We start from the raw sequence: 11,627 nt of genomic DNA, 5'->3' as shown, positions 1-11,627 counted from the left end.
TCTATAATAAACAAGTAACCAGACTTTTAGATGTAGGTAGATACTTATAATTTTCAGAAATTTTACAATCGAAAGTGAGGAAACTATATTTATAACTTGTAAGATACGAATACAATTTATTATATAATTACTACATAAGATTTAGCGTACAACGCTTTTAAGTAGTGTAATTGGTTTTTCTTTTTTACTTTCACTTAATGTACTATTTAAAATTGTTCCTGTAATGATGTACAGTGTAATGTATAATTGTCATGATTTCCTTTTATCAAATGTCAATGAAGCTAAGTTGATTAGAACTGAAAAAAAACTTATTCATGCATAATTTTACACTAGTTGTTTCAATATATACTGAAAAAATAATATATAATTGTTATATACAAATTTTTAAAATTAGTTTCCAAGGTAAGTATTAAATTTCGCAATAAATAAAGTTCATATACACCCTGCGTGAAATTTAAAGAAAAAAAATCACAGACTATGTTTCAAAGCATTTGGCATTTCGTTATACATATAAATAAACTTATTTGATACATTTTGAAAACAATTTTGAGTAAAATCCTACCCAATATTTTGTTAAACGTTTTTTTCAAACACTTTTTCAAATTACATTATGTAAATAATTTTCATACGATTTTTATATATTAAAATTTAAGATCTTAATCTACTTAAGCCTTTTTTATTTCTTAACTCCATGTTTAAATACTACTTATTAAGGCATCCTTTTCTATAATGAACGTGATCATTAAATAAACGGATTAATTACATTTTTAAATATTCTAGTAATACGTACAGAAATACCTTACAATATTTTACTACTATAAAATGTAATATAGTATGTATTCTCAATGTTTCGCTATTATGTAAGTACATTAACAAACATAAGAGAAGAAAGGAAAGAATGTTCTTATTAAAAAGCTTATATACTAGGAAGTACACAAAAAATACATATAATCAAAGGAAACTTACATAAACAACAGATAGTATATACATGCAATTTCACATGGAATGCAAAGTATACAAACAAAATTATTCAAATTAATCACATAACGTATTTTACATTATGGAGACAACCAACTAGCTAATAAACTACCTAACAGCAATTGTGCAACTGGTAGTACAGACAATGGTAAATTCACTGCAGGACCATGGGCTGAACCATGGTAAGCACCACGTAAAACCCAGCTTCCAAGACCAACTGATTTGTGAGTACTTGTAAAAAGTGCAGCTAGCAATATATTCCGAGGTAACCACCGAGAGCACAATATCCAACACAAGCAGCTAACAAATAGTTGTCCCACGCAAGCTTGAACATAAAAGGATACTAACAACACAATGAAGTAACAAAAAGCATACAATATCTTGTATTTAAGTCAAATTAATAGTACTTTAACTGATGAAGATGGTGTGCATACATGCACTAACATTATTACAACAATTATTGCCGTTAAATGTTCATCTGGTTACATAGATGTATATTTTAATAGAAACTTACCAAGTAATACGCATAATAACACATCAGTAGCTTGCAAAGATGATGCATCTACCAACACAGCATCACAAAACCAATGATATGCTGTAGCTAATAATAATCCTTGAGAAAACCAAGGTGATTTAATTTTGAAACAAACATCATACTTTAAGATCACAATTTGAATTGCAATACCAATAATTAATGGTACAATTGTACTATAAATGGTTTCCTTTACATTCACACCAACTAAGGGAGGTGTAGATGCCCCTAACTAAAAGTATTAAAATTCTTATAAAATGAAAAACATATACTAATTTACGTTTTAATAATGAATAAATACCACAAAGTATAATAATATAGGAGATATAAATAATCCTCCAAAATGAGATACTAAAGTAATCACAATGCTTGTTGACAAATCTGCTTGTGCCAATCGACACAAAACAAAACTTGTATTAAATGGAGGTGGCATACAGTAAAGTACCTAAAAACCAAAAAAATTAAAATAGATTACTATAAAGTATCTGTATTAGACTAGAGTATTTATACAATTATTGAAAATATTTTGAGTTTCATTTATTTACTTCCATTCCTTTCAATAACCACACATTGACATTGGCATAAGTCAATAAACATACTCCAACTCTCATCAGGAAGGGCATTAAAATATATATGAAAGTCATTGTAAATATTAAGAGAGTACCATTGCTTAATGTTAAATAAAGTGTTTTTGGATCACATAATAGGCCTGCTTCTAAGTATGTTAAAGGAACAGCAAAATATCGAATAATAATATTTCCATTCAGAACACCTGAATTACAAACATACAACATAAGAATAGTAAGACACAAAATACATAATTTACAAATTTAATTGTTTGAGAATTAATACCATTTGTTTTACCAAAATGTGGCTTAAGTGAGGCTAGCATCATACATAAAAGCATTGATAGAAAATATCCATATCTATATAAAAGTTCATTCTGCTTTTTTTTTGGTTGAACATCCTGTACATAATCTTTTCGCATTTTCACTTAATTTTATATGTGCCTGTAATAATTTAAATAGTTTAATATGAATTTATTTCAAAAAGCTTGTTTACCATAGTAATAATGGAAGAAAATGCAATGTGATTTATACAATAAAAGTGTCGATAACAATAAAGGGGATTCAAACCATTTTTGTAAAAATTAGAGTACATCTGCCTACGAGCAAGTTCAGCCAGTGCAGCATATTTTTTCTGGATCTTCTTTGAGAAAATTTCATGCACTTTCTCTCTTAAAAGATTTTGTGCGTGCATATTTGTACAAAATACTATATGTACTATAGTCCTATTTAAACATGCTTGAAATATTATAATTAAATAAAGCAAGCCTTATTTGCTATAATACTATATCAGATCTATTTGATATAATATTTATACATTCACTTCTTATAAATTATTCTGTGGTATATTTTACCACTAAAAATCTCTATAAAGTACGTATTTTAATTACTACGGTATAAAATTAGGCAAATATAAATTAAAGTATAAATGCATCTAAATTGAAGCAATATGTAAATTTATAATTAATTTTTTATACTATGCACAAAACTTGTCATTCATCTTTTAACATTTTTTGTGATTTTTATACTGCACGAAATAATAATATTTTGTGCTAATTAAACTCGTATCAAAATATAATTATGTATTTACACGTTATCGTGTTGGTAGTTGTTTAAACTCAAAAATTGTACATTGTACAAAAAGAACAAAAAATTATTACATGACCATAACAAATAAATTCTAAGTTTCGATTCGTTAGAACTCGTTAAAATTTTTCTAAAATACTTCAAAAACATCAATAACGGACAGCTTTATGTAACGTTTAGTTAATTAAAATATTTATTATCTCTAATGGTCAACTCTTCAAGTAACAACAGTAACAAGTAATACAATGCTCCTTACTGCATCGTATCAAAATACCAACGTCTATAGCATCAAAATGTATCGAGAAAACCTGTTTTCGTTTCCTTACGCATGCGTAATTAAAAACAAACATTTCCAACTTTATCATCATCTTTATCAAAATTCAGTTCTTATTAAAAATGTCATAAAGTATCAAAAATTTACGCTGCTTGCAATATTAACGAAGTTGTATTAACAAAACGCTTGTTTATAAGCATAATTCGAATATGATAAAAAAGTATGTGTTGTTATTCAAATTGTTACAATAATACAAAATGTTAGTATGAAAGTCTTTATTTTTTGTAATAAATTAAATGCAGTAAAACGCAATAATTAGTAATTTACATTTATAAAATTATTATACTTGGAATGAATATAACGATGAATAAACAAACGATATTAATTATTCATTCATTAATTATTTATTATAATAATAATAATACAATAATATTAATAATAATAATAAGATTAATGAAACAACAGTTCACAATTAACGTGCTGCCATAAGTTAGGGTCCACCCTTCTTGGCACACAGTTTGAAGCTTACATAGCTCCTTTATTGATTATTCACATTTTTTCTTACAAAACTTCATAACTTTTATACATAGCGCGGTGTATGACTACATACATAACATTGGTTTGTAAACGAGGTTACACACTCATGGGAATTAATATTTAATTGCATTACTTTTCAACATTTTGATAATATAACAGAAAATTTTTTAATAAACCTTATCTTTAAGAACCGAATTTATACTGCGAATAAAAGACACAAGTAGTTTGTAACACAAACTACAAAAAAAAGAACCTCATGATATTAAAAACTGCAATCCAGATTGTTTTGTAAACAGTAATGTAAACCATTACAACACATGCTATATATATATATATCCTCTTTCTTTTTTCATATAAATATTGAAATGCTTCAGTAATGCAGATATAAAAAAGATCACATATTAGCATGCTCAGTAACACGAGAATATTAAGTCAAGGTACAAAAGCTTTGATTTGTTTATTAGCTAGAAGCCAAATAATTGTACATAAAACATCTATTCGATGCTAGTTTGAGGAACAAAATAATTCATTGAATGCATTTGTCTGGTACAAGGCTTTGAATTCACTATACCGTAATAAACCATTAGTTTTTGTCATTCCTGATCAAGAAACACAGTATATTACAAAACAAAAAGTGAAGTAAAAAAATGCATTGGTCAGTCTGTCCAACATAGAAAAATTTGTAGTACTTTTAAATTGAATACATATTCGATAATGAAACAAATACATTTTTTTGTGAATTTTTGTATTAGTAAGTAGAATAAGAAATATCTAATTGGTAGTACCACTTACACTAAAAATGCAAATTATTTTACATCGATATTTATCCAATATATGTATATATATTAAAAACACAAGGGAAATTTGTATAATACGAATTTCAGAGCATGCCAAAGATAATATGACTATAAAAAGGTATCATAAAAATAATTTAAACTTAAAACATTTTTACGTTCAAAGATTCACTCTTTAATTGTTTGTGATTTTAAGAGTTATTCCCTTATATAAAGAATACACAGAGTAAAATTGTAAGTATTAGGGCTAGGAATTATGCTTAGATGAAGTACTATGTCAGTCATTAGTTTCTATTTGGTTAGTTTTCTATACAAGCAATATATAATATCGATTTATTCATTATTAATTTAAAAAACATGTATATATATACTCCTAAAAAATATTGAGTCTATGTCGTGCAAAAATATAAAAATTATTCAATATAATATATTTAAGGTAACAGTCTTTCATCTGAGTATGAAAATTACAAAAAAAAGTAATTATTTGAATACCCTTACAAGAATCTGATAATAATAAACGATGGATAATACAGAGATTAATTAATAATTACACACTAAACAATACACAACGCCGAACCATTATTATATGTAAATATCTATATATAAAAATATATTTATAATGGACAATTTCTCATAGTCTACTGTTAGTACTTCCAGTAATTTAATACATTAAATCTCAAACAAAAACGGGAAAAATGGAAGTATAACACAATGATATGTCAAAATCTTAATTAGTAACTGATGTTAAAAATATTTTTATTCGATTTCCGTCAATACTACTCTTTTTTATAATACTGCTTGAATAAAGTAAAAAAGCAGTAATGTTATAAAATATATGTATATTGTAATTGTACAAAGTAGGTAATTAAAAACTTATTAACAGGAACATTAGAGGCATACAAGGAAGTATTTAATAAAATTATTTTCATTCTTTATAAAGAAATAAATTTTGTTACATTTCCTATACTTTTATGATAAATAGACTAATGATGAACAATACCAATAATTATTAGAATTTTCAAACCTTATGGATCTAATATTTATCTTATATAAGAAAAAGAAAAAAAACCAAACAATATACATGAGTAAACGATATTAGATTACTGTATTATCCATCTAAAAATTTAATTAATGATGAAATGTAAAATACGGATAATTAAGAAGTTACCTGTTTATAATTATCATGCATAAAATTCACACTTTATCTTATCTGTATAATGCCTTCATCGCTGCAAGAGTATACCCGTGGCTATTGTACAATTTCACTCTGTATACTTATCATATTCTCTTCCTATCAAATATTGATCATAGTTTTTCTTATAAACTAGAGTTAATTCATATCACAATGTCAAGGCACTTAGAAAATTTATTTTTGTTTTCCTTAAGCACCTATACCCCTCTCCTTTAGTCCGGCACAAACATAACACAGAACATTTAAAAGTTTGTAGTGCTATTGCTTCTGTTGACTTTTTTACCCACTACTCGAGATGAAGTTCTAGTTGGTGTAGGTCTTAATTCATAGCCTCCTGCATTCATTGTATTATTATTAATTGCTGCTACGTTTGGGGCAATAGTTTTTAGACATTTAGCAGCTTCTTGCAGCTGTTTTGATAGAATTTCATTTTTTAATTTTTCTGCATTCAATTCCCGCCGAAGTTGTGCTTTTGTTTTATTTCCAAATGGACACAATACTCTATGTTGTATAAGACATATTGCTGATGGTCTCATTTCAGGGTTTGGATGAATCATCAACTATAAACAGAAAAAATTTTAATTAAATTTCATATTCTAATTTAAATTAAAAAAAAAAAAAGAATTTGGTAATGATATTACTTTAAGTAATTCGTTAAGATCACGACTGTAATGTGGTAATTCCTTTAAATTTCCATTTCTAATATCATGCCATTCTGGTCCATTTTTAGGTAATGGACCTCCACCTCCTGCTTCATAAACAGTTAATCCCAAAGCGAAAATATCGGCTTTTGGTAAATGACTGAAATCTTCCCGCAAAATCTCCGTTGGAAGATATCTACAATCCCCTTCTTCAACTTGAGGATTATTAACGGATGTAACGTGACCCAAATCTCCTATTTTGTAAGTAATTTCTTCTTCTACAGTTTCCTCTTCGTCGAAACCATCGTCAGCTGAATCATAATTAACTGCGAGTAACCTCTTCTCTTTGGAAATAAAGATATTTCCAGGTTTAATATCCATATGTACTAATTGCATGCTGTGAATGTATCTTAAACCTTCAGCAACATGTAACAATAATTGTCGCATTTCCGCTTCAGTAAAATGCTTCTTTTCTTTTTCTAAATTGATAATCCCATCTGCTAGACTACCACCATTACAATATTCATTTTGAATTATCATGTGATTATCTTCTGCCCATGCAGAATAATATCTTACAACGTGTTGATGTTTACCGAGCACAGCATGCGCATATACTTCGTTTAAGGCATTCTTTTCATTAATACTTCCAGCCACAGGTTTAATACTTTTCTTAATGGCATAAATGCATCCGTCTAATCGGTTAATGCATTTGTAAACGGAACCAAATTCACCTGTCCCAATTAAGCCAAGTTCATGGAACTCTTGATGATATCGTGGAATATTAGAATCTTGCAATGCTACACGTTTTGTAGCTTGTTCTATTTCGTTATCGGAATCTTCGGAATCGCCGAGATCAAATTTTGGAATTTGGATATCTGGAGAACTGATGTTAAAAAAACAAAACCATTTTTACTTTAAAATTGACAGTATTATTGAATTTTTTATATTGATTTTTATATTTATACTTACCCAATCAAACTACGCTTAGATCTAGTGCGTTTCCTTGCAGTTAACAGCATTCCATTTGGTGTAAAAGGATTCACATTAGCAGCAGGTTTGTCAGATTTATTTTGGTAATTACATGGTCTAGGTTTATCTAATGAAAATAGTCTGGTACATTTAGTGGGAAATGGAGTATGCATCGCACTCTTTTCCATTAACGTTTTTGGAGTAGCGGGAGAATCAAAAAGCCGTAATGCTCTAACACGTTTGTAAGGTGGACTACATGCCATTGATATTTTTTGAGAACACATATTTTCGCGAGGAGGAATCCTAATTCTTGATGTACCTGTGAATTATATTTATTGAAACATACAATTTTCCAGGGTCTAGTCTTTCTATGCATACGCACGCTAAACTCAAGAACTTTTGTCAAATCTTATATTTACTGCTTTATTGGTAGTTACTTTTTTTCATATTTTTCTTATTGTTTATTTTTTTCATATTTTTCTTATTGTTTATTTTTTTCATATTTTTCTTATTGTTTATTTTTTTTTATATTTTTCATTTTCTTTTTTATTTTTCTCTCTTTTAATTTTTTAATGTTAATCATATTTTTTTGTATATAATTTGTCATTTTTGATACCAATTTTTAACAAATATAAGCTTAGTGTTTCAAACAAAGACTTAATATAAAATCAATAAAATGTGTTGACAATAAGTTACAGCATAATATACATACGTAGGTACAATTATGTTTTTACATGAAAATAAAACAAACATATATACATTTTTTTTTACTTGTTTCCTATAATGAAATATGTATATTATTATATATATATTATATATTTTTTTTAATATTTATTAACAATAAAAAAAAGGATGTGCAAAAAGTCACATATAAATATTACTTATTAATCACCGTTTAAAAATAAAATGCATAGAATTATACATACAGATACATATATCACAAATATTTGTATATATGTACATGCATAATGAAACGATTTAAGGTAATAACAGTGCACAATACTATTGTATCTACTGATTACTTCTCGACCTCTGTATATTTTCAATTATAAACAACCTAGCATGATGCAAAACAATTGCCCAACAAAAATATCAATTTTCTCACACCATGCATGAAAATATCACTGTAACATTAAAAGGTTATACATAACTTTTTCACAAATAAATAATTAAAAATGAAAGGAAGCTCTAGAAAAACATGCTCAATATATGTAAAATTAAAAACAAAGTACACTATATAATATATTAATGATTACACATATACTATTGACATATCATATTAAACAAACAAAAATGTAATTTCATCTCAACTATATTTTAAATGATGCAGACAATCATAAAAATTACAATAATAAAACAAAAAAAACCAAGAAAGAATTACTTAGAGTACACAATTAAAATTTGAAAAAAAAAAACAACACCATAAGACACAAGATACTTGAGTTTTGGCAATAAGATGCTTTAAAAAACAAAATTATGACTTTTAAAATTGTTTACAATAGAAATATATACAACAATAAATGAAATACCTTTAAATGTGTTGCAGTCAGGATACCAAACAAAAACATCTCGTAAAAGTACGAAAACATTGGAAACTGCACTAACCTGTCACGTTATTATTCATATTTTTATTATTATTGTGTTTTCGGATAACATAAATTTGGCAAGTAAGAAGAACGAAAGAAAACGTCGTGATAGAGTTGTTTGTTATAGCCGAGTGCGTCGCTGGCGAGCGCAGTAATGCGCATGTGCAGAAATAAGCTGAGTGACGCCGTTGCCTCGTGACGAAAGTGTAAGCTTATTACACGTTCTTAACAGTTGTATTAATTTTATTTAAATAAATATTACAATATCTATACTTCCTTCAAGTAGATTTATTTTATTCGATACTGTACCGTGACTTATCTTGGCATGAGAGATCGTTAGTGGAAAATAGAATGTAGAATTTCATTCTAGTTATTTATGTCTGAAGTTATCTTTTTATCTTTCTAGATTTTCATACTGATTTTCGCGAATATAAACCAAAGTTTTGAATTATCTTTCTAAAACGAGTATCGTTACGTTATTTCAATGTTTGTTTTGTTCCTGTATTTATTTATTATTATTATTCATTATTATTCACACCAATTTTCATTTCAATAACATTTCTATTTAATTAACTCTGAGTTGTAGATGTATCACTTTCAAAGGACATCTTTTAGTCCAAATGAATTTGGTTTAATAATTTGTCATTCGCTTTCTTAAAACAAATAAGATTTAATACGAAACTGTTGAAAAATGTTTGATTCATATTATTAATTCCTTTTCTCTACGTAAAATTCTATTATTGATTCCTCAAAATTAATGAAAGAATAACCGACATCTAACAGCATAGAAATAGAGAGATAACATAATGTTGTAATCCTCCCACACTCATCACTAGAGGAATACACACCGAAAACACAATTTTTAAAAGCACTTGCTTAAAAGTCTTTCCATACAAGCATATTTAAGACACGAATCTGTTGGGTAACCTTACTGAGCATCTCCGATTCGGAAATCAAGCAAATCAATTAGAACAGGCTGATTACTTACTTTCACTGTCACAACAGCCCATCGTATTTCTGAACAATTTTTTCGGTTGAAGCGGAGGTGAACATCCAAGATCCTCCGCGGAAGAGTCCAATATATCATCGACATCACAGCCGGAGCTGTTTGTATGACAGCTAATATTTAGTTCCTCATTTTGAATGTCGCATGCGTCGAAATGCAACTTTTGTGCAACTTCCATGTCTTTCAAATTGTCACCATAAGTTTCCTCGTATGCAACCAGTCCCGTGTACACTATTAGTATTAAACTGAAATAAGGTACTAATTTGTGAACCTTATCAATTACGCTTTCCAAAAATGTTCATTCAAACAGTCGTACGTACCACGCTACGTTCGTTATGGCGGGTGGCCCGATGTTACTTGGGAAATTAAAGCCGACCAATCAAAAGCCTCCTTGAGAACGGGTGTACTGGATTCGATATAATGCGTCCTCTTATTGGTTCTCGTTGCTCACAATGCTAATACATGGCAGCGTCATCTGCACATAGTTTCAGAGGGTGAAATCATTCTCGATGAAAATTCTAAAAACTTTTGTCACACTTTATTCCGCGAGTTTTCGACGAAACCGAACGATGCTTAAAATAGCCGATGATCACTCGTCAAATAAAAGAACAAAAACAAACTTTTACCTTTGCACCGATGATCTCATTCGACGTCTAAAAAACTTACGTTTCTGTAACAAATGAAACCACATGCCACAATCTTATGAATTAAATTATGTATACATATGATTACGACGTGTAAATTAAAAATTCGAAAACATGTACTGAATAAAGTCGAATTGAATAAGAATTTCGGATTTATGAATACGTTACGAATTTTTATATAAATTCATACTTTCTTGTGAATATAAATAAAGAAATAGATACTAAATAGTGATTTGTTTCATCCACAACTTTATGTTAGATATTTTATATACATATTTTTCTATATTATATATATTTCGTACATTTGTATAGCTTTAAATTTCCTACAAATGCATAAACATCCGTTGTGTGACTAAAATATCGTACAAACTTTAATTAATTGTAAGAGAATTTGGAATTATTTACTATTAGTATTAATTTAATATGGTCGTTTTATTAATAGTAAAAATGTTTTACATCTTTATAGTTTTGCTTTGATTACATTTTTAAATCGTAAGCATCAGGAAATCAAGACGAAATGATGAATAATCCGATTTCCGAGAATAGAAAGAAGTAAAAGTGAAATGTTAAGTTTAAAAGAAAAATTCAATCAAAACTAAACATGCACTGAATGTATGGTTATATATCTTTTACATTTGTTAAATGAAAACATTGAAAACTCACGTAAGGAAGGGAAAAATGTATCGCGTCTTCTACCTCTACTCAGACAAAGAGCTCTTTTCGTGAAAGAAGTTTCACGGAGGCAATGAAAGAATTTTTATCGAGCAGCTGCAACCTGTAGCGTTTGTATGCGCGACGGCTGGCTCGTGTTTGTGTAGTAGT

The 11,627-nt window shown here is 28.1% G+C and overlaps 2 protein-coding genes across 5 annotated transcripts; both read right to left on the bottom strand.

Annotated features, from left to right (window-relative positions):
* Positions 1-99: 99 nt before the first annotated feature.
* Positions 100-3,515, bottom strand: LOC100651136 (sodium/bile acid cotransporter 7). 3 transcript variants are annotated; one of them, XM_048410805.1, is made up of 6 exons: positions 3,419-3,515; positions 2,363-2,520; positions 2,056-2,282; positions 1,812-1,955; positions 1,493-1,742; positions 100-1,303 (listed from the first exon to the last, which is right to left on the bottom strand). In XM_048410805.1, exons 2-6 carry the CDS (start codon positions 2,496-2,498, stop codon positions 1,059-1,061), a joined length of 1,002 nt encoding a protein of 333 aa, XP_048266762.1. In that variant the 5' UTR covers positions 2,499-2,520; positions 3,419-3,515; the 3' UTR covers positions 100-1,058. The 3 variants fall into 3 exon arrangements, with proteins under 3 accessions (XP_048266762.1, XP_012170416.2, XP_012170414.2); XM_012315026.3 differs by having other exon boundaries at positions 3,167-3,495; XM_012315024.3 differs by lacking the exon at positions 3,419-3,515 and adding an exon at positions 2,647-3,140.
* Positions 3,516-3,821: 306 nt separating this feature from the next.
* LOC100646268 (wee1-like protein kinase) lies at positions 3,822-11,605 on the bottom strand. 2 transcript variants are annotated; one of them, XM_012315028.3, is made up of 7 exons: positions 11,469-11,605; positions 10,788-10,831; positions 10,482-10,636; positions 10,144-10,406; positions 7,570-7,888; positions 6,601-7,483; positions 3,822-6,519 (listed from the first exon to the last, which is right to left on the bottom strand). In XM_012315028.3, the coding sequence occupies exons 4-7, from the start codon at positions 10,337-10,339 to the stop codon at positions 6,202-6,204; spliced, it is 1,716 nt and encodes a 571-aa protein (XP_012170418.1). In that variant the 5' UTR covers positions 10,340-10,406; positions 10,482-10,636; positions 10,788-10,831; positions 11,469-11,605; the 3' UTR covers positions 3,822-6,201. The 2 variants fall into 2 exon arrangements, with proteins under 2 accessions (XP_012170418.1, XP_012170422.1); XM_012315032.3 differs by lacking the exons at positions 10,144-10,406; positions 10,482-10,636; positions 10,788-10,831; positions 11,469-11,605 and adding an exon at positions 9,175-9,354.
* Positions 11,606-11,627: the final 22 nt, after the last annotated feature.

The sequence above is a fragment of the Bombus terrestris genome, chromosome 12 (assembly GCF_910591885.1).
Source record: "Bombus terrestris chromosome 12, iyBomTerr1.2, whole genome shotgun sequence".
In the NCBI taxonomy this organism is placed as follows: Eukaryota; Metazoa; Arthropoda; class Insecta; order Hymenoptera; family Apidae; genus Bombus; species Bombus terrestris.
The sequence above is the reverse complement of the archived record's forward strand: the minus strand, read 5'-3'. Positions and strand labels throughout refer to the sequence as shown.